Source organism: Nomascus leucogenys, chromosome 6, assembly GCF_006542625.1.
Source record: "Nomascus leucogenys isolate Asia chromosome 6, Asia_NLE_v1, whole genome shotgun sequence".
Taxonomy (NCBI): Eukaryota; Metazoa; Chordata; class Mammalia; order Primates; family Hylobatidae; genus Nomascus; species Nomascus leucogenys.
In genome coordinates this window covers 107,399,933-107,423,417 of record NC_044386.1, presented here as the reverse complement: position 1 = coordinate 107,423,417, position 23,485 = coordinate 107,399,933, and the positions used below count along the sequence as shown (strand labels likewise).

General features: G+C 49.0%; 1 protein-coding gene across 4 annotated transcripts in view; it reads right to left on the bottom strand.

The window, feature by feature from the left end:
- Positions 1–1,679: 1,679 nt before the first annotated feature.
- Positions 1,680–23,485, bottom strand: part of AEN (apoptosis enhancing nuclease) — a 27,257-nt gene continuing 5,451 nt past the window's right edge. For 3 of the 4 annotated variants that reach the window (XM_030814970.1, XM_030814971.1, XM_030814969.1), the window contains exons 6-8: positions 7,196–7,799; positions 4,526–4,726; positions 1,680–3,892 (exon numbers count right to left, since the gene is read on the bottom strand). In XM_030814970.1, the coding sequence (XP_030670830.1) occupies positions 3,656–3,892; positions 4,526–4,726; positions 7,196–7,799 (1,042 nt within the window). In that variant the 3' untranslated portion in view covers positions 1,680–3,655. Of the gene's footprint in view, positions 3,893–4,525; positions 4,727–7,195; positions 7,800–12,586; positions 13,043–23,485 lie in introns of those variants that run through there. The other variant, XM_003268481.3, reaches the window with a different exon arrangement.

The window sequence follows — 23,485 nt, the reverse complement described above, 5'->3', positions numbered from 1 at the left end:
ATCCAGCAATTCCCCTATTGGGTATATATTCAAATGAATTGAAAGGAGGGTCTTGGAGAGGTATTTGTACGCTTGGGAGCACTCCCAGCATGCTCATAGCTGCATTATTCACAATGGCCAAGGGGGGAAGTAGCCTAAGTATTGTTGACTGACAGATGAATGGATAAACAAAGCATGGTGTATATATATACAAAGGATCATTCAGCCTTACAAAGAAAATTCTGGCCAGGTGCAGTGGCTCAATCCTGTAATCCCAGCATGCTGGGAGGCCAAAGCAGGAGTATCACTTGAGGCCAGGAATTCAAGACCAGCCCGGGCAACATAGTGAGACCCTGTCTCTAAAAATAAAAAAATAAAAAAAATAGTTGCCAGGTATGGGGGCACATGCCTGTAGTCCCAGCTACTTAGGAGGCTGAGACAAGAGGATAACTTGAGCCCAGGAGTTTGAGTCCAGCCTGGGCAACAGTCTCTTAAAAAATACAATTCTGACACATGCCACCACATGGATGAAGACATTGTGCTAAGTGAAATAAGCTAGTCACAAAGTGACAAATACTGTATGATTCCACTTGTGTGAGCTATCCAGTCAAATTCATAGAAGTAGAAAGTAGAATGGTAGTTGCTAGGGGTTGAAAAAAGGGGGAAATTGGTGGGCGCAGTGGCTCACACCTGTAATCCCAGCACTTTGGGAGGCTGAGGCAGGGGGATCACCTGAGGTTGGGAGTTCAAGACCAGCCTGACCAACAAGGAGAAACCCTGTCTCTACTAAAAATAGAAAAATTAGCCGGCCATGGTGGTGCATGCCTGTAATCCCAGCTACTCGAGAGGCTGAGGCAGGAGAATTGCTTGAACCCGGGAGGTAGAGGTTGCAGTGAGCCAAGATCACGCCATTGTACTCCAGCCTGGGCAACAAGAGTAAAACTCTGTCTCAAGAAAATAAAAGAAAGAAAAGAAAAAGGGGGAAATGGAAAGTTTCAGTTTCACGAGATGAAAAAGTTCAAGATCTGTTGCACAACAATGTGAATAGACATAACACTATTGAACTATACACTAAATGTAGTTAACATAGTAAATTTTGTTATGTGTATTTTACTATAATTAAAAACATTTTTTTAAGTGAGTACATAGCTTCAGGGAGAAACAAAAAAGTTAAAACAAATATGGCCAGGTGTAGTGGCTCCTGTTTGTAATCCCAGCACTTTGGGAGACCGAGGTGAGTGGATTGCTTGAGTCTAGGAGTTTAGACCAGCCTGGCTAACATAGTGAAACCCCGTCTCTACTAAAAATACCAAAAAAATTAGCTGGGCGGGGTGGCGCATGCCTGTCATCCCAGCTACTTGGGAGGCCAACGTGGGAGGATCTCCTGAGCCTGGGAAGTTGAGGCTGCAGTGAGCCATGATGGCACCCTGCACTCTAGCCCGGGCAACGGGAGTAAGACCCTGTCTCAAACAAAAAACTAAACATAAAACTTGTGCTCTGTAATAGGGCAATAAGAAATAAATTATCTAAGTTCTGTAGCTCTGCTAGTTTCTTGCTGCAGCGCACTGCATCCTCTTGAAAACTGCCTTCTCGAAGGCCAAAGCACCCAGCAAGGCTTAGTGCCCCAGTCCCCCTCCCAAATCCCCAGTGAGCCACCCTCCAATCCCAGCTTGAGAATTCACAGGAAGGGCCACTTCACCCACTTTTCCAATTGAGTTTTATTCTAGAACAAATGGTTTTACAACAAAGCTGATCATAAATAGTACATTTCCCCGCTGATAACAGCACCATCTTCCTTCAACCCCAGACCAAGGGATCAAAGCTACTGCTCAACTGAGTTTGACATCAGCTACCGACTTTTAAGGAATCTAGAACAAAGTTCTGGAGCCAGGCCAGAAGTGGTAAAAGATTCAGTTAGCCCCTTCCTCTGTGCTGTGCTGACAGGGAGGGAGCCAGTGACTGGACAATCTATGACCCCAAGTTTGTGGAACGTGGGGCTTCAGCTGAGGGTGGGGTAGTGTGATTTCAGCAGTGTCTCTACCTCCCTGACCCCTGTGCTGCTTTGCTCTGTTGTCACCTCCCGCAGTGTCAGGACACTGACCGGAAGCCAAACCTGTGCCTGGTGGCCACAGACAAGACACACGGATATCCGTGAACCTTGCTGCTGTGCCCTCACCGAGGCCAGCGCCCCACCTGCTGGAACAGCCAAGCCAGAGCAGTTCTGTCTGGGCCACAGCTGCTCAGCCTGTGGACTCAGGTGTTATCCTGAAGAAGTTGCAACAAATCCTCAAAGAATAAACACGTTGTGGCCCCTTTTTGGGCTTAAAAAAAAAAAAAAAGGGATAAACAGAAACTCACAGTAGCTGTGGCTCACCATGTGCCATGCACTGTGCCAAACACTTCACATTTAGTGCTCATTACAACCCTATGAGGTAGGCCGTACCACTATCCCCATTTTACAGATGAGGAAACAACAGGCTCAAGAGTGAAGTCCCTTGCTTGCCTAGTATCTCAAAGCTAAGCTGCAAGCAAAGATGGGGCTCCAAGGTCTGTGTGACCTGAGCTCTTGGTTACCCAATACTTCAAAACTGTCACTTAGGAAAGAAGAGAATATTTTTAGAAACAGGAGAAAACCCAACAGCCACAGTGTTTGTCAAAGAGCTGAGGGGGCACCAGACCAGGTTCAGGGCCACTGCATAACTGCCAATGCCCTGCCCCAGCCCCAGGAGACACGCAGACTCCACTCCCCAGACAAGTGGCCCTGCTCTTAATAAATAAATAAAGTTCAGGCACAATTCTACACAAAGGCCCCAGAATTCAAACCACTGTCTTGTTTCTCAGACTTTTGCTTAAGAGCCCAGTACTGGGTGGACTGGGGAAATCCCTGATTTGGGTCAAAATAAATATGCCAGTTCTCGTCCAAAGCTTACCTGCCTTCCCTCCTCCCTAAGGTGTGCCTGGGGCTTTCTGTTGCAAGCATGTTAAGGAGCCAGCTCCCCACGAGAAGCCTGTGGGCTCTGCTATTCCACTGTAGCCTAGCAGGGAGCTGACAGGCCAGAGGGAGCACGGAGTTCCTACAATGGCTGTAGCCAGAGTTCCAGGCCAGGGAGGTGGGGAAGGAATGCCTCCTTTAGGATTTAACTCTTTAACTTCAGGGCATATTTATTCTGAACCCAAATGAGTGGAGGAAGAGGTAGGCAACAAAAGGAAGAGACTTTACCCCAAGTCATTGAGTTGGGGTAAGGGAGCTCCAGGATATTGACACCTCCACCCACCATCCCCAGAGACGGTGATATGATCCCTTTCATTAGCACAGCATGATGACTCAGGAGATCTGGGGGGTGCGGAAGGCCACGACAACCTGGGCAGTCTGTTGGCACACTCCCTACTCCTGCTGGGCCCTAGAAGATGGTCCACCTGACATCTCCATGGAGTCTGTAAAGTGCCATTAGCAAAACCACAGGAGTCAGGAGAAAGAACCAATAGCCCTGGAGAGACAGAGGGCTATGCTGTGAGCAGAGGGTGTCAAGGTAACAGATGACCCCAACTCCTCTGGCCCTGGGGCTGGCTCGCTGCATCCTGCCCCACCCTGCCCAGGAAGGAGTGCCCGCTGCTCTCCTGGCCCCCACTTCCACCGGCCACACCGGAAGCCCAGCCAGGGAGCCCCGCCCCCTTCTCAATTCCTTCTGTCCTGTGCCTCCCTGGCTCCTCCTCTGCTGCCGTGGGCTAGGTCATCCGGCCAGTACTGGTCCTCCATGTACTGTTCCATGTCTGTGCTGCTGTCAGGTTCTCTGTCCTCGGGGCAGGTCCAGAGGCTGCGGGCCTCCTGCTGTTCCCACTGCACCTCCACCAGCCGGTAGAGCTCCATGGCTGTCGTGGCATCTTCTACTGATGAGTGCCCGTGCTGGCCCACCTGCTGATGAGAGCCAACACATCACTGCCTGCAGGCCTGGTGAGAGGCCTGTTACCCCAAGAAGCAAGGCCAGTTTCCCAGGGCTCTTTGTGCAGGCCCAAGAATACGTATTCTCAGAATGGAGGTTCACAGAAAAGGGATGGAACCTCAACTGTACACCATAAGCCATGCAGCTTCTCCAAGCCTGTTTTCCTCAAATATAAGGCATGCTAAAAATCTCTTGCTTCAAAGGCTTGCAGACCAGATGAATAATAAATGTGAAGCCCAACAGGAGCAAGAGGTACTGGCTCCTCCTGATCTAAGACTCTATGTCTGGTAGTGGGAGATGGGAGACCATCCTTCAGGGATGCAAGAACCAAGAGTTAGGCAGGGGACAGAGCTGGAAGAGATCGGCCTAGGAGAATGTGTTCTAGGAGAATCGCAGTACACACTGGGGAAGAAGGATGATGGAGAGAAACACCTGCAGCTGCGTGTACAGGAAGGAGACCCATTTAGGCAAGGTCCCTGGACCTGGACTAGGGAAGAGAGAATGACAAGGAGGCTGGAGACACAGCCCAAAGCCTTGTCTGTGGCTCAGGTGGCATGGAGGCCAGGCGGGCCTCCCTCCCTTCCAGCCACTCTCCCACCACGCACCTGGATCTTCTTGTGCAGCAGCTGCAGGGCCAGGTCCTTTAGAGAAACCCGGGTCCGGGTGTGGAGGCCGGGCTCGCTGAGGAAATTTGGGACATAGGTGGTATCCCGGGTCTGGCTCCGAGGGTGGACATACTTGAGCGCCTGGAAGTCGTTGTGCAGCGCGTGCCCCACCACCACCTTGCCCTTCAGGAGCTTAAGGATCTGTGAGCAGAGAGAGGAGTCAGGGAGGTCCCCCCACACCCTGTCAGGCCGGCAGGAGACACGCCCCGAGAACCCCTGGCCAATAGGTGCATGGATCCCTGTGGAGGGAAGCAGCACAGAGTGGGGAGATCATGAGCTCTACAGTCAACCATGCTGCCCCCCGTCTGAACCCAGGCCCTTCTACTGTCTATACCCAGGGGCATACCTATGTCTTCTGCACTTGTCAAAGGGGAACACTGCCAGCAGCATTCCGTGGGGTGGCTCTGAGGACTAAACGAGGTCACGGATAGAAGGCTTCCTGTTACCAGATACAAGCAACTCTACTGCTGGCGCTGGCTCTCCTCTCAGCCTGGAAGACATCGCCAGGCCTCCCACTCCACCCAACTCTCCCCCACCCCACTGTAAGGTCTGTAAGTGCAGGGACCATGTTGGACTTCTTAGTGATGCTCCAAGGAAAGCATCACATTTATTCTTTTTTTTTAATGCCTATCTTTTTCCTGTAGTAGAAAGCATTACATTTACTGATTATTTACTTATCACAGGAGGTGATCAATAAAGACCAGCTGAGCGAAGTCAACAGAACCGTGCCTGTCACTGGTAGACACACCATAGCAGCAGCTCTTATGAGCATTAAGGGCCATAATCCCTGTCTTCAGGACTCTGCCCCCTTGCCCTGCTGTGTACCAACTCCTCCTCACCCTCTTAACCTGCTCTCTTGCTCAGCTCTGGCCGCCTGCACAATGTGTACCTCCCTTCCCTGCTGGGTGGCCCTCCTCACACACCAGGGAGGCCACGCCCAGGGCCATGGGCCAGCAACCCCCTCCAGCCCTCTTAGCTGGGCTTGGGCTCTCCTTATCACCAGCTGCCGGCCTCCATAGCCTACCTCGGCTGGCAACATATGGTTTATCCCTAACCCCAGCTTTCATGGCAGATGGATAAGATGCATTGAGACCTTATAGTAGGGGCATGCCACCATGCTGGTCACTCACCACACTGCCCCTCCCCCCAAGTCAGCCATGAAGTGGAAAGAGATGAAGCACACCCCACAGTGGCTCAGAGTCTGGGCAAACAAAAAGTGGTCCTGCTCTTGGGACCACCACCCACCAGGTCAATGGAAGGGACCAAGGAGCTGGAGGGTTCACCACACACCTCCCCTCTTGTTGCTACTCTTACTGATTGGCCTGCTTGATACATAAAATAACCTCCAATCATTTCAAAGGAATGCTCGGGCCACAATGTTATGTGAAAAAGTAGGACACGAGATAGTGTACACCAGTATTTCCCAACCTTGCCTAATCCCAAGAATAACCCAGAGGTGTTAAAAAGTGGTTCTGTTACAAGGCTTGTTTAGAAAATGCAGATTTGTCTCAATGCAATTGACGTATGACACATTTTGAGAACAATGCAAATTTCACCTTTGCTTATGCATAATTTCGTCCTTGAGAAACACTGAATGAACGCAGAAAACTGCATCCAGCTGAACTGAGCCAAGAGGGCATACACAATATGCACACAGCCCAAACATCTCCCAGCAACCCTGGTTCACCTGTGTGATGAGCCACACCCATCCACAGCTGGTGTCACACTTCCTGTCTGACTTCAAAGAACTCTCCTTCCACCACTTCACAGAAACTCAAGCTGCAACCTTTCTGACTCCTGTTTCCACAAACAAGCTTCAGGTCTTTTTCAAGGTAAAGTGCCATACTTATTGGTGTATTGTGCATTTCTTAACCATTTAAGATGTGTGGAAGAAAAAAAAAAAAGAAGAAACAAGATGTGTAAAACCGGACTATCCTTTTTATTAGGTTTCTATCTTATTTTTGGGGTGTCACTGATGGCCTTTTTAATACTGTTCCCTTCCTCCATTTCCCCTTAAGCCCTGTGGCTTTATGGTGCAAGTCTGCACAGTGTGATGATTTTTTGGAACATGGGTCAGAGCCCTCCCCAAGCCTAATGGATCAGGAACTCTACGGAACGAACCAGGGACAAGGATCCTAGATTGTTAAAAAGGCCTTAGGTGTTTCTAAGGTCAAGCATGTTTGGGAATTCCTGGTGCATCAGTGTGGTCCCAACCACTAACTAACTTTTTCTAAGCACTAAGAAACTAACATAAGGAAATATGCCAACACATCCATACCTGAACGTGATGCCACTGTGGGCTTTACAAATTTCACATCAAAGCGTACAACTTTTATAACAGAAAGCAAACGCTAAAATATAAGCTGTTTATCACCTTACAGTTGGTGTAGCCTTTCTACATTGTCCTGTGCAACAGGCCAGCAATCCTTATCTGGAGGCAGGGTCGGGATTTTATTTTTATTTCCCCTATTCTATGGAGAAGGAAGCTACTGTTTGGAGCAGTTAGGTGACTTTCCCAAAGTTTCTTGCCCCCAGTGAAGCAAAGTGAATCCAGGGTGGCTCTTTCCAGCCCACCACACTTCCCAAACAAGTCCCCAACCCTGTCCTTACCTCTTTCTGGGCCACCTGGAAGGGGATAGCCTTGCGCATGTGCTGCCGAGTGATGCCGCTCCAGCGAGTACGGTAGTCAACGATGGGCATCTCAGGCCTGATGTACTTGTCATAGAGGACATCGCCATGGTAGCTCACAATGGAACAGCGGGCCAGCTCGCTCACCCGCCCTCGGGGTCCCGTGCCCACCATCTCACAGTCGATAGCCACACACTTGCTGGGCAAGGGCCCTGAGGCTTTCCCGGGAGCAGGCCTTCTGCTGCATGGGACACCGCCAGATCCAGCCCTCAGACACTGCTTCCCACTGCTGGCAGCTTCAGTTGCTGTCGCTGCCCCGAAAGGGGTGGGCAGTGGGGAGGACCCTGGTTCTGGAGGCATGCTCAGCAGCCCCTGCTCCTGCAGCAAGGCCTTCCGGGCCATGAACCGCTGGTGCTGTCGGCTCCTTCTCTTGTGCCTCTTCCGAAGCACATCCTTGGCATTTGGGATGGCGAGGGAAGGGCACAGGCACTGAGCAGACTCAGGGGCCTCCCGGGGTACCATTCCAGTCAGCTCACTGCTTGGGGCAAGGGAAGCCTGGGGAGTAATCTTCCAATGGGGCAGCAGCCTGAAGAGAGAACGCACAGGCAGAGGAGCTGGGTAAGAGTGTGCCAGGCAGCCCACCCACCCTCCCTCCATGCAGTGATCCACGGTGGGGATGCCCGAGAGCCCTGCACTGTAGCTCGTGGCTCCCAGATTGAGTTGAGGACCCATTTCACTAATAAAAGCATTCATACTGTAAACACATGCAAATCACTGTTGTAAATACTACATGGAATCACTCAATCTGCTCAATGACCTGAACAAAGTATTATTATCTTCATTTTACAGGTAAGAAACTGAGGCACAGAGGTGAAGAAACTTGCCCAATTAGTAAAAGTCAAAGGCTGATAGGAACCCAGAATCCACACCCTCAACCTCAAACCATGGCTGAGTCCAATATTGTTAGCAGTGGACTTTCTTTCTGCTGTGATTTTTAGCTAAGAAGCATCAGACTTTGACAGAGGTATGGTTATAGGAAAATACAGGTTATAGAAACTGTATAGCCCTTTTTAAGAAATATTTGTTTGAAATGTGAAGGCACAGATCCTCAGCAGAACCTGGAGAAAAAATTTCATAGGAAGCCTGCAGTAACTGAATAGTTGTATTTTTTTGTAATATGTTAACCAACTGTAATTTATTTATTTATTTATTTTATTTATTTATTTTGAGATAAGGTCTCGCTCTGTCACCCAGGCTGAAGTGCATTGGCGTGATCACAGCTCACTGCAGGGCTCAAGTGATCCTCCCACCTCAGCCTCCTGGGTAGCTGGGACTACAGGTGCACACCACCACACCTGGCTAATTTTTTTTGTATTTTTAGTAGAGATGGGGTTTCATCATGTTGCCCTGCTGGTCTTAAACTGGGCTCAAGTGATCCTCCCACTTCGGCCTCCCAAAGTACTGGGATTATAGGTATGAGCCACCGTGTCCAGCCTTTAAATGTAATTTCTTTACACCTGACTTTGTAATTCATTAATCACCACCGCATCTAGAAACATTTAACAGTCCTGATCTGAAGTGCTTGCAGATTTCTGCAGTGCGCGCCCACCCAGGGGACTTCAAGCCCTCGTCACTGAATGCTAGGATAAGAGGTGCCCTCGCTCACTGCTGCTACAGGAAATGTCTGATGTTCATGTGAGTTTGCAAAACCCAGCATCTTCCCAACAGCTGAGGCCATAGCTTGGAAAGCCTATCTCATTTGTTATGCCAAGTCAGTCAGTACATTTTTAACAGATCAAACAAACTAGGGCTTTGAAGTCAGGCAGAGCAGGTTTAACTCGGCTTTTTTTTTTTTTTTTTTTGAGACGGAGTTTCGTTCTTGTTACCCAGGCTAGAGTGCAACAGAGTGATCTCAGCTCACTGCAACCTCCGCCTCCCGGCTTCAAGCGATTCTCCTGCCTCAGCCTCCTGTGTAGCTGGATTACAGGCATGCACCACCACGCCTGGCTAATTTTTGTATTTTTAATAGAGATGGCGTTTTGCCATGTTGGACAGGCTGCTCTCAAACTCCTGACCTCAGGTGATCCGCCTGCCTTGGCCTCCCAAAGTGCTGGGATTACAGGTGTGGGCCACCATGCTCGGCCTAACTCAGCTCTTTGTAAATTACCTAAACTGCTGAGTTTCAGTTTTCAGGCATGTAAAATGATCCTACCACCCCCTCTACTGTGTGAAGAGGAAATGACACAATGTATTCTGGGGTCTTCCTCTATTCTAAACAGTAGGGGCTCAATAACCACTGCTCCTTCTCCCAGAGAGGTTAGACTCTAGCCCGTGGTTGGTGACCGGCTTTTCTCAGGCCAGAGCAGCCTCCGCCTGGACTCACTGCCCTTTCCCAAGCCACAGGCCTTCCCCTGCCTCCCTTCCCACTCACAGCCCTCCTGCTCTTTCAGACTCAGCTATTGTTCTGCCACCACCCAGAAGCCCTTCTGGAAGAACCTCTGTCCCACTGGGTTGCACAGGCCAATGCCACACTGAGGCTCTCGGGTCTCCACTGTGCCAGGTGCTGGGCAGCTGCAAAGGTGGATCCTGGACTCCAAGAAGTTTAGTTTCATGGTGGAGACAGAAACCAAGCATAAAGTGTGCTACGGGCTGAAGCAGAGGTGCTAGGGAGGCAAAACAGGCTGGAGGACAATTCTCTGGAGGCTTCCTGGAAGAGGCTAAATCTGTGTGCATGTAAAACAGTAACCTTCCAGGTAGAAGGGAGAAGAATCAGTGGCCATGTTAGGGGCAAAGGCCTGAAAAAGGAGTAACCCAGGGTGGAGAAAGAGGGCCCACCAGCAGCCTGAAGTCACTGGGGAGTAGAGCATAAGGTGGGTCATGCTGGAGGCACTGCTCCTCACTCCTCTCTCATTTGGACCATTTCATCTTCTGCTTCCCACTCTGGTGGCCATTCCACAAGCCACCCCTACCCCAATCTGGTGTCCCCTGAATTGGTCTCTACTGGCCAAGTGAGTGAGGGAGCCCCAGAGGCACCTATGGAGGTCGCTGAAATATCCCACAGTAGCCCTGACTCAGGACACTAAGTCTAGCTAGGGAGCAAAGAAATTCATCCCTCTGTGCTGAGCTCTTACAGCACAATTTGAGAATTATTACACCCTTCAAAGTCCATCGGTACACACAGTCTACCTCAGAGCTGTAAGAAGACAGGTTAGAGCCTTGATTGTCTCTGTCCCTTCCCCAACAGCCAGCCTAGAAGCTGGCACGTGGCAGGTCCTCTTCAGAAGGGTGTAGACAGAGGTCTGGAGAAGATGAAAACCTGAGCAGTAGCAGCAGAGATTAAGAGAAACGGGAATGGGGTGGGAGGTGAGGTGAAATGCCAGGTTGGATGATGCCAGCATTTGCATAAAGACTCCCCACACTCTAGGGCAGGGCACCGCATTCTGACTTGACTCATCCAGACCTGACCCATCCTGACTCATCCACCCTGCTTGCTCATCCCATCCTTTCCAGGAGAAAAGGTCTCTCTTTTAAAAAGGTCTTAACTGTAACCAACTTCCTCATATTGACAGTCACATCTTAGAACTGACAAATTCAGAACCTTAATCTGCCTCAGCCCAGCAATGGGAGAAAAAGAAGCCCAATACCCACCCTGCTAATAACTAATTTGGGAAAGGGGGGTGGCGGATAGTCCCCTCCTTTCTCTGTGAGGGGCTGAGGCTAGGACTAAGGGGGGTGGCTTTCCTGATCCTACTGGCAAGGTTTTAAAGAAGCCAGAAATTAAGTCATCTGAGAAAAGGTCTCTGTGGCCTCCTATTTCAAGAGAGGAAAGCAGTCCTTTTCCAAACACCCTGACCTTGCTTGAGAGGAGAGAGAGAGAGAGACCTCCCCCTCATATTGTTCTATATTATTTTACACTCAGTACCTGTTTTAAGAAGAAACAAGGAAGCAAAACCAAAGGCAGGCAGCCCGGCGCCAGGCACCAGACCCAAAACCAGACCCAAAACCAGGCCTGGGCCTGCCTGACCTTAGCCTGATAGTTAAAATTCAACCCACGACCTAGCAACCGATGTTATCCATAGATTTCAGACATTGTATGGAAGGACAGTGTGAAATTTCTTGTTCTGTTCTGTTTCACTCTGACTACCGGTGCATGCAGCCCCTGTCACATACCCCCTAGATTGCTCAATCAATCACGGCTCTTTCATGTAAAATCTTTAGTGTTGTGGGCCCTTAGAAGGGACAGAAATTGTGCACTCAACAAGCTCGGATTTTGAGACGCTAGTCTGCCGATGCTTCCAGCTGATTAAAAGCCAATTCCTTCACTACCTCGGTGTCTGTGGGGTTTTGTCCGCGGCTCCTCCTGCTAACATGCTGACAGGTCAAAACCAACAGTCATCAAGGACACACCTCTTTGGGGGCCCAAATGTAGCCCAGTGAAGCTGGAGAGAAGTTCCGCTCAGATAAAACAACCCTTTCAACAAGGGCAAATACAAGCCTTTCTCTAGCCTGGACCCAGTGCTCTGGGGGTCAGACACTGGGCCTTCGGGCAGGGAGGGGGTTCTGGCCTAAAGAAAGGGTCCCAGCTGCAGAGTCAATGGAGCAAAGGCCCCAAAGGAACCACGAAGTCAGAATCCTCAGTGGCATGAGAGCCACCAACCTGCTGGCTGATCAGGAGGACAGAGGGCAGTTCTAGACCCTCCTCTGGCACTAAGTAGCTAGATGATCTGGGGCAAGTCACGTCTCTTCACCATCAACCGAGGGCTGTGAATTAGATAAGGGCTTCCCAAATGTAGTTAATTACCAGATGACATCTGACAAAAGGCTGATTTTCAGGCCCACTCCCACACCGTCCTAACTGCTATCTTGGGGAAAGGGGCCTGAGAATCTAGATTTTTAAAAAGCGCGCGCACGACCCCTACCCTCCAGCCACAATTCTGATAATCGCCCAAATCTGAGAAAACCTGGCTCGATAACGTCCCCTGTGCTGCTAAAAAGTCCACGGAACGACAACAACTAAAGTCGGCTATCCCGGCACGACCTCCCCGCCGGCTGGCGTTCTGCCAGGCGTGACGCGTGGGAAGCCTGATCTCATCGGGAAGGACTCGGGCGTTGGTCACTTGCTGGCCGCGGCGGCTGGGCCGAGTCCCAACGACCAGCGCCGCCCCCTCTGGCCCTGGACCCCCGAGCAGAGCGAGGGCTGGAGACAGGCGGCGCCTGGCCTGCTTTTCTGCCGGCCGGTAGGGCAGGGTCAGCCCAGCTCAGGCGTCCCTGCCGCAGGCCGGGGCGGACACAATGCGCGGGGACCTGCGACCCGGGACACGCGGCCTCAGCCCGCCCGACCCCGCCGCCCCGGCGCAGGGTCCTGGATCTCACCTGAAGCCCCGCGCGTCTCTTCCGGCCCGCACGTGGCGTCCGGAAAGCCGGCAGCTCCCACATGCCCGGGCAAGCCCGGCTCCGACTGCCCGCCTATTGGCTCGCTGGTCGGCAGCGCCCGCCCAAGGCCTCTTCTGATTGGTCGAGCCTGCCTGGCAGCGGGGAGGCTGGCGAAAGCAGAAGGGGAGGGACTCCTGAAGAGGGCGTAACTCGTGCTGCGAGCCGGCCATACTGGCGGGAAATTTTAAAGAGAAGGGAGGAGAGCCTGATCCCTTCTCGTTCCTGCCCGGTCCCATCAGTGTTCCCCGGCTCCAATCCACTCCTCTCCCTGGGTCGGGATGTGGGCTCCTGTAAGCCTGGTACCACCAAAGGCCGAATGACTTACTGAGTACACCCACATCTGCAGATTGGGAACATCGGCCCCTACCTCCTTGGGTGTTCTGGGATTCAAGGAAATAATATACGCAGTAGACACTAAATAAAGACTTTGAAAGTCAGATTTCCTCCGTCGGCGCTGCTTTTTCATTTATTCTTTTGCAACACTTGACTCCTAAGTATTAAGTTCCTACGTGGGCTTGGCAGTGGGATGCACAGAATAAACACATAAGCATCCTAAGTTGTTTATCTAACAGCAGGGAAACAGCAAGGTTAACAGAAAATTCAGTGCAACATGAGGCCGGGGCCCAGTGGCTCACGCCTGTAATCCCAGCACTTTGGGAGGCCAAGGCGGGTGGTCACCTGAGGTCAGGAGTTTGAGACCAGCCTGACCAACATGATGAAACCCCATCTCTGCCAAAAATACAAAAATTAGCCGGGCGTTGACGGGCGCCTGTAATCCTAACTACTCGGGAGGTTGAGGCAGGAGAATCGCTTGAGCCCAGAAGGCGGAGGTTGCAGTGAGCCGAGATAGCGCCATTGCACTCCAGCCTGGGCAACAAGAGCAAAACTCCGTCTCAAAAGAAAGAAAGAAAGAAAGAAAATTCAGTGTAACATGAGTAATAACAAGAACAATAATAAACAGTTCACATGTATTATGTAAGCACGAATGATGTGCCAGGCAAAATATTCAGTTAATTTGTACAATGACCTTACTATTATTTCAGTTTTACAGTTAAGGAAATTGACACTTAAATTAAGGAGAAACGCCTAGAGTCCAAAGATCCTTACCTAAGCAGTCTGACTTCTCTTAGTTCCCATTTTGCAAGCAGAAGTGGTATTGGAAAGGTACCTGTGATGAGAAATAGGCTAGGAGCTGTTTCTGATGGGAGTACAACTTAGAGGGAAGCAGGACAAGGGATGAGATCACAAGAGAGATCAATCCTTTTACCCAGGCCCCTGCAGGCTTTGGGGAGGCAGAGGGATTTAAGCCATAGATGGTTCACCAGTGAATCTGCATTTGAGAAAACTTGTTCTGGCTGCAGCATAGAGAGGAATGGATGAAGACTGGAGAGAGAGGAGTGGGGGAGTGGTTGTGGAAATTTGGAAGATCATGACGTCCAGAGTGGTGTGGAGGATAAAGAGCTCCCCACCTAAGTAGCACTTGAAATAACAGATTCAAATGCTACTTAGGAGGCAGTGCTGATCAGAGAGCACAGGGGAAGGGGTTATAGGACAGTGGTCATCAGGCATGGGGACTATGGGAGGTAAATCTGGGGCAAGGAGAGTTTTTTTTGTTTTTTGGTTTTTTTTGTTTTTGTTTTTGTTTTTGTTTGTTTTTTTGAGATGGAGTCTCACTCTGTCACCCAGGCTGGAATGCAGTGGCACAATCTCGGCTCACTGCAACATCTGCCTTCTGGGTTCAAGTGATTTTCCTGCCTCAGCCTCCGGAACAGCTGGGATTACAGGCACGCGCCACCATGCCCAGCTAATTTTTGTATTTTTAGTAGAGATGGGGGTTTCACCATGTTGGTCAGGCTGGTCTCGAACTCCTGACCTCGTGATCCACCCACCTCGACCTCCCAAAGTGCTGGGATTGCAGGCGTGAGCCCCCACACCCAGCCAAGGAGAATTTTAAGAGTCAATATCCAGATCCTCAGCTTCCATGGTGCTGGGGCTCAGAACATGCCTGGGGTCTTTGAGGTTCAGCTTCCCTCTCCTCCTGTGTAACCAGCTGTCTCCCGCTTTTCAAAGGCAATTCACACTGCACCTGTTCTAAATCTTGCTATGCTGCATTACCTTGGGAAATGAAAGTCTCCAGAAGAAACAACAGGGCAATTCTAAATAATGTATTAATTATTGTTGAGGACGGGGCAAGAAATCTTTCCACAAGTCAGGTGGTTTCTCATTCTTTGCTTTCACCAAGATTCAAGGAGGATCTAATCATGTTATTAGGTCATTAAAAACATTTTCTTGAGACCGAGGCTGGAGGACTGCTTGAGGCCAGGAGTTTGAGACCAGCCTGGGCAACATAGCAAGATCCTGTCTCTACAAAAATAAATAAATGTGGAGGTGTGTGCCTACAGTCCCAACTACTGGGGAGGCTGAAGTGGGAGGATCCCTTGAGTCCAGGAGTTAGAGGTTACAGTGAGCTATGATTGAGCCACTGCACTCCAGCCTTGGCGACAGAGCCAGACAGACCCTGTCTCAAATAAATAAATAAATAAATAAATAAATAAATAAATAAATATTTGAGTATAGATAGTTATCAGGAATTTAAAAGAAGTGAGAGAATTGCCAGACTAAAACCCTTCCCACTTCTCTATGGTTTTAATGTAAACAATGTTTATCAGGCTTACAACTATAAAATCAAAACAACAGACTCACCTCTGTCTCATTCTTACAAAAAGTGATATTCATCTCTGGACTCACAAATTTATGGAAAAGTAACTGGCTCAATCCATCTCCTTCAAAGACATATTTTCCATGACATTTTAATGAAGATTAATTAACTTTTATATTTAAAGATTCTCTCATATAATGATATGCTGTATTTATTTTAATCATACGTACTACTAATAATTACAACAGCATTTCAATCTAGAAGGAAAAAAAATTAACCCTTAGAACCTCATGGTCACAGAAAATTTTTTAGAGTTAACAAGTTCAAATTTATCTACATAATTGTATGACAGAAATGTACAATAGGGTGCTTCATAAAATATTACCGAGCATGAAAATATATTATGCTTGGATAAAACTCCACAGCAGAAGCTGAATGGGAAGAAAAAAAGAATATTGCATATTATGTCAAATAAAAAAACAGATCCAGATTTCATAAAGAGAGATTTTATTTAAAAGGATGATTTTGGGGAGGGGTGAGGGTGGTAAGACTCTCTAAACAGGGAGAACACTCAGGCCATAAATCTACAAACTCTCAAGGGGTAGGCAAAAGGGGATTTTCTTTCATAGGGAGGAGTAAACCAGTCTAGAAAGAGCCCAGTGTAGGCAAGTGGGATGAACGAGAGTGACAGGATGGGGCAGTAGATCACAGACTGCTTTATCCTGAGGCCAGCCTGTTCTCAAGGGGGCTGTTGCAGAGGGATTTCATGCTGGTTTAGGCTGAGGGTGGGCCAATATTCAGAGGCCTTGGGGAAGGACAAAAGCTTAACCAAAGTTTTGTTAATGAGCATTTTTTTCCAGCTGATCAATGGGCCAAGCAGTTCAGCTAATCACTTATGAGGCAAATGGGAACTGGGGCTGTCTGTATCCGGTCTAGTAAGGGTATGGTGGGGAATCGCCATAGAGGGGAATCCGTGAGTTTTATCTCAGTCATATGCGGAAGAGTATTTCTTTGCACTGAGCCATTTCCAGAGCCCGAGAGGATGGGGTTGAGGTGGAGTTTGGGGGTAAGGGGTTAATCATTGCTGTTCTCTAGAAGCACAGTGCTTAGGTAAAACTCAACATTGTCAGAAATAGTTTTTTCATGTACTTTAAAAATGAAGGCTGGGTGCTGTGGCTCACGCCTGTAATTCCAACACTTTTGAAGGCCAAGGCAGGTGAATCACCTGAGGTCTCAAGTTTGAGACCAGCCTGGCCAACATGGTGAAATCCTGTCTCTACTAAAAACACAAAAATTACCTAGGTATGGTGTGGGCACCTATAATCCCAGTTACTCAGGAGGCTGAGGCACGAGAATCTCCTGCACCCCGGAGATAGAGGTTGCAGTGAGCCAAGATTGCACCACTGCCGTCCAGCCTGGGCAACAGCGCAAGACTCTGTCTCAATAAATAAATAAATAAAGAAGCTAGGCAAGGTGGCACATGCCTGTAGTCCCAGCTACTTTGGAGGTTGAGACGGGAGGATCACTTGAGAAGGGCAGGAGTTTGAGGCCACAGTGCACTATGATTGTGCTACCCTCCAGCCTGGGCAACATAGTGAGACCCCACCTCTATAAAAAATAAATAAATGAAAATGAATAATGTTTGTATCAAATCATTATGATATTTAGACTCCATTGCATTCATTTAATGACATATTTTTAAGATGTCCATATTTACAGGTGCTCTGTAACTTAACAATGAGGCCATGTCCAGATAAACCCACTATAATTCACAGGTTGAAAATGCACCTAATACATCTAACCTACCAAACGTATATAGCTTAGCCTGACATACCTTAGATGTACTTACAACATTTACATTGGCCTACAGTTGGGCAAAATCATCTAACACAAATGTTATAATAAAGTACTGAATATGTCACATGATTTATTCATGACTGTACTGAAAATAAAGAACAGAATGATTGTATGGACACTTGAAGTAAGGTTTCTACTAAATGTGTATTGCTTTTGCACTATTGTAAAGTCAAAAAATGTTAAATTGAGCCATTGTAGGTCAGGGACCATCTATACTTACATTTATCATAAAAAAATTGCTAAGTAAAAAAACTTGATGTCCCAGGTATTCAGTAAGGGTGGTCTCACACTGGCATCTCGACTGTGGATGGTAGTACCCATACCCCTTCTTTCTTAGGGAAACCCCTAAACTCACCCTTCAACTTCTGCTAGCTGTGTGACTTTTGGCAAGGCTCTTGACCTCGCTGAACCAAGTCAGCCCTTCCCTTCTACCCAGAGGCTGCCTCTGGATTGAGTAAAAATATCTCCTCCTAGGCTGGGTGCGGTGGCTCATGCCTGTAATCCCAACACTTTGGGAAGCAGAGGCGGTGGATCACAAGGTCAGGAGTTCAAGACCACCCTGGCCAACATGGTGAAACTCCATCTCTACTAAAAATACAAAAATTAGACGGGCATGGTGACGCATGTCTGTAATCCCAGCTACTCGGAAGGCTGAGGCAGGAGAATCGTTTGAACCCGGGAGGCAGAGGTTCCAGTGAGCCGAGATGGTGCCGCTGCACTTCAGCCTGGGTGACAGAGCAAGACTCCATCTTAAAGGAAAAAAAAAAAACAAAAAACTCCTCCTTCCACAAAGACGAGGGTTCCTTTACAACAGAGCTTTTTTAGGCTGGGGCCTGGTGGGGAAAAACCCGTCATCCAAGCTCTGACCTCACAGACCCCATCATTTCCCCCTCCGCGTTTTCAATCTGAAAACACTTGAGACAGGACTTGACCTGTTTTGCATTTACAAATCATTATGCTACAGTCAGAGTGCCATTCTGCCTGCCCCATGTACTCATTTTGAGGACTTATTGGGGTACTGTGGGGATCCCCATGGTGCTGGGCCAAGTGTAGACTTGAAAGAGAGTGTTGATCTGCTCAATTTTTAGAGCAATTGTTCTCCACGTGTCGTCCTAGCCCAGCAGCGTGGGCATTTACCTGGGAATTTGTTGGACCTACTGAATCAGAAAATCAGGGTGTGGGGCCCAGAAAGTCAGGGGATGAGGCCCAAAAAGTCAAGGGGTAGGATTAAGAAAATTAGGGGGTGGGGCCCAGCATTTTAACAAGCTGATGAAATAGCTAATCCTGAGGCATGCTGAAGTTTAGGATCCATTGTGTTGGAGAGTATGAAGCTGACAACACTCCCAGTGCTAAATGTGAATAATGTACTTGTTTTATTCACACAGCTCCCTGCCTCTTAGCTCTCTTGATCCAGCAGCGGCTGGACTTTGGACCTACCAGGACACAGCCTGGCACCAAGACAATTAAGGTACCTTTGTACCCTCCCCCAACTCCTAAGAATGTCAGGGATTCTCAGGCCCAGGCTGAGTCTCACACGGCTAATTTATTAATGGAAAACTGGAGAGATTTGATCCAGGGGGGTTTTATTCTCTGCCGTTGCTTGCTCCATTCTAGAGTTCCCTCACATATAAAATTAATCCCTCATTCAGTGGTCCCCAGTCTTGACTCAACATGCTGAACTTTAAAAAACACAGACGAGGCCGGGCGCGGTGGCTCACGCCTGTAATCCCAGCACTTTGGGAGGCCGAGGTGGGCGGATCACGAGGTCAGGAGATCGAGACCATCTGGCTAGCACAGTGAAACCCTTTCTCTACTAAAAAAAAAAAAAAAAAAAAAAAAAAAAATTAGCCGGGCGTGGTGGCGGGCGCCTGTAGTCCCAGCTGCTCAGGAGGCTGAGGCGGTAGAATGGCATGAACCCAGGAGCCGAGATCGCGCCATTGCACTCCAGCCTGGGCGACAGAGCGAGACTCTGTCTCAAAAAAAAAAAAAACCTCAGACGCCTGGGTCACACCCCACCCCAAGATTCTGATTTAACTGGTCTGGGGTGGGGCCTGAACAGGAAGGTTTTTAAATCTACCCAGGTGTTAGTAATTTGTCGCTGAGACTGACAATTGCCGCTAAAGTGGAGTTACCTAAAGCTTCCAGCAGAGGACGCTGCCTCTCTGCTCATCCAGGGAAACGTGAGCAGGGAAACCTGACAGCTCCAGTTGCGATGGGTGGGGCTGGAAATCAGGCTGTTTCCTAAACCTGGTTGATGCAGTTAAGGCGAGGGGCCAGATGCCCTGACCCTTGGATCGCCGAGGTTTTTCTGTTGAGACTCCAAGAAAGTTACCTTAAAAAGTAGTAAGTTAGGGCCGGGCGCTGTGACTTACGCTGTATTTTCAGCATTTGGTGAAGCCAAGGTGGTAGGATCACCTGAGCCCAGGAGTTTAAGACCAGCCTAAGCAACACAGGGAGACTCTACAAAAAATACAATAATTAGCCAGGTGTGGTGGTGGGTGTCTGTCGTCTCAGCTGATCGGGAGGCTGAGGGAGGAGGATTGCTTGAGCCCGGGAGGTTGGGGCTGCATTGAGCCGAGATCACACCACTACACTCCAGCCTGGGTGACAAAGCCAGACCCCATTTCAATAAATAAATAAATAAATATAAATAAAAACAATAGTAAATTATCTATTTTGCTGAGTGACCAAGAGATAAGTCACAACCTCTGCAGGCCCTCATTTCAGCATTTTTAAAGTGGGGAGGGACTTGGTCTATATTCATTCTTTCGATATATATTTAGCCCCCTGGAATGGGCAAGATACTGATCTGGAAGAGGAATGATACATATTTAAATAGGATTAAATTTCTACATGACAGGGGAGACTAATAGAAAGATGGTGGTTTCCATTTTTTCCTATTTCAGGATCGCAGACTTGTGGGTGCACAAGGCTGGTGAAGAGGACAACCATGAAAAATATGAAAGAAAAGGCAGAAGAGACCAATATTGGGTGTTACTATGCTATTTTGTATTATGACACTTCACTTGCCTACTTATCGTAATAACCTAGCAAGGTAGATGTGATCAATTCTGTTTTACAGTTGAGGAATCTGAGACTCAGAGATGTTGAGTGACTGACCCAAAGTCACACAGCTCATAAGCAGTGGAGCCAGGATTGAAACTGGGACGTGTTTGACTTCAGAGCCAGGACTCCCCCACCACTTAACAAAGGCTCTGGTATCCATCCCTCAAATCAGGAATGCACCCCACTTCCCTCCCCAGATGCTTGTTTCACTGAGGCACAATCTCTCCCCGTTCCATCCCCAAACCAGCCCCAGAGGCTGAGGGCTGCCCTGGAGAGACTCAACTCCCCTCCTCTCCTGTTCTCCAGCTCTGCCCTTCCTGCCCAATCTGGGCTTCTCTCCCGCTGTGAAGGACAGACACCTGCTGAGTGACAGCAATTTGCAGACTTCTGAAGTGTAAATGAGATTTCTAATAGGACTGGCTTCCCACTGACTTCAGGCAGGGTTAGGAGTAAAAGGAAATTTAAAAGACTGAAGTGCAGAGGAAGAGAGCCAGTTTGGAGGAGAGGGAGCAGCAGAAGTAGAGGCAGCGACAGTCTCTGGGTAGAAGTGAAGGGCTGACTTGGTTCAGAGAGGTCAAGTGCCTTGCCAAAGGTCACACAGCTAGCAATCGGAAGAGGCAGAATGAGCTCAGCTAATGGTTGCATTTTTAGCATTCCCTAAATGAGTACAATCTCCAACCCCCAACTTTAGTTTGTAATATGCTTTAGTGTCCTCTGCTGTATGGATGGAGGAGGGTGGGAATATACTTAGGAATAGGGAGGGCATTTGGATTTGTTGCTTGAAAATTAATCTCCACTGAAAGTGTCATCACTGTAACTCGGTGCTCACCTTAGGGCAAGGTACCCCCCAGGCAAAGGAATCCCAGGCAGAAAGGCTGGGAGGCCAGGCAAGGTGGCTGATGCCTATAATCCCAGCACTTTGGGAGGCCGAGGTGGGCAGATCATCTGAGGTCGCGAGTTCGAGACCAGCCTGACCAACATAGCAAACCCCTCTCTCTACTAAAAATACAAAAAATTAGCTGGGTTGGTGGCATTCACCTGTAATCCCAGCTAGTCGGGAGGCTGAGGCACAAGAATCACTTGAACCCAGGAGGTGGAGGTTGCAGTGGGTCAGGACTGCACCACTGCACTCCTGCCTGGGACAGAGTGAGACTCTGTCTCAAAAAAAAAAAAAAGGCTGGGAAATGCTTTTTCTAATCACTAATTCTAATTGTATTCCTGCCACAGTGGGGGATGGCCCCCAAGCACTGGGCTTTTTTCCCTTGGCCACACCTCTGGATGTAGCAGCACAGAGGCAGGTATTTGGGACCAAGAATTTCCATACACACAAGTCCACTCCCCCAGCTGTGGAGCAGGCACCAGACAAGCTCCGAGCTCAGGTGTGTCCCCCTTGCTGCCAGGTACACCGAACATCCGGGAACCTCGGTCTCCAGTGCATACCTCTTGGTGCCCGCCTACACTGTGGCTGTTGGGCCACAGACAACGAGGCTCTGAGCCCCGGGGTGTGGGGTCACAAGGTGCCTCCATTATAGGTGCCCCAAAGTGATTGTTGGGGGAATTAGTAATTAAGGAGGGTTTCTCTCTCCCTGCCCTTCAGGCAGTGGTATGGAAACAGTCCACTGCTCCCTGAAAACAGAGACCCTGCCCCACTTCCCCGCTCGCACCATAGTTTGTCCACGTTTCTGGAAGAGTCTGCCAATGGGTGTTCAGGGTGGTAACCTGAGATGTTTTCTAGGAAACACAAAAGATACAAAAAAGAACACGTGGAAGGATAGCCAAAAAGGGGGGCTGCCCCCATTTCCTGCACCCCGCTGCGATGGCTGGCACCATTAGGCAGACTGGGATTTGTTGTTGAGCGCAGTAAGACAACAACAAAATCACTAGTCTTCCAGACGGGGCCAGCCGGTCCACTCTGTATCCAGGCCAGTTCTGCAAGGCATTCGAGGACCACCCCCCCTCCCCTCGCCACCAGGTCGGCGGTCTGGATGCTCCTTCAGGCTAGGCGTTGTCTCTGCTCCTATTACCAAGTTCATCTATGAACACCTCTCCTCACCTCAGAATTCCCTGGAGAAATTTTTTTTTCTTACTTTCCCCTTTTTTCTGGAGTGTTCTACTTTCTATAATGGACATAGTTGCTTTGTTTTGTTTTGTTGAGACAGAGTCTTGCTCTGTCACCCAGGCTGTAGTGCCTGTGGTGCAATCATGGCTCACTCCAGCTTCGACCTTCCAGACTCAAGTGTTCAAGTGATTCTTCCAACTCAGCCTCCCTAGTACCTGGGACTACAGCTAATATTTTTTTTTTTTTTTTTTTTTTTTGTAGTAGAGACAAGGTCTCACTATATTGCCCAGGCTGGTCTTGAACTCCTGGGCTCAAGTGATCCTCCTGCCTCAGCATCTCAAAGTGCTGGGATTATAGACGTGAGCCACTGCACCCAATTTGAGCATACTTCCTTTACAAACAGGGGAATTATTTTTAAAGGGAAGCAGGCAAGTGGTTCATTTCTCTCTTTTCTTTACTAATCATAAAGCACTGAACCACCATGGAGAAGGGAAAGTAGAGCTTGGAAATGGTGACCCCTCTCTACTGGTGCCTCCCCTTTCTGGAAGCCTATGGGCATGGCCCATGGTGAAAATTCTTCCAGTGGTTACTGAGCCCTGGAAGCACAGCTTCAGAATGAAGTCAGAGTGGTGGTGCTGGGGTAAGCAGAACAGGAAGAGAGGAAAAAGGGAAATGGTTGTGGACAGGAGGCTGGTGGAATCCTGGCGCGGTCATCCCCTACCTGCAGGCACAACGCTGGGCTCCCTGGTTAATTTCCCTTGCAGTGTGGCACTGGTGGAGGAGAGGCAAAACCCCTGCTGCCTGGGCCAGCCTCCAATTGTGCTGGCAGGGCACATCCGCTCCTTAATTAGCAAAAGCCACAATATCCTGGTGGCTCAGAGAGCACGGCCCTAATTGTATTTCTGCAGCAACTGAAGGATAATTACCCTTCCCTATTGGTGCTGCTTGTAATTCTTTCTCTTTTTAATTGTGAGTGCTTCCTCTTTAGCCCACCCTTCCATCCTTGGGTTTATTCTCTCTATCCAGAATGGGGAGGGGGCTTGCCTGGGGATGGAGATGCTCAGGAGCAGGGGGAGTCGGGGGAGACATGGAGAAGACTGGCAGTACCCAGCTCTGAGTCCCAGCCCCTTCCAGCTGTCAGCCTGAGACAGGGCACAGCTCTGCCACGGGTCTGAGAAAAACCAAGAAGTTCTTTTGT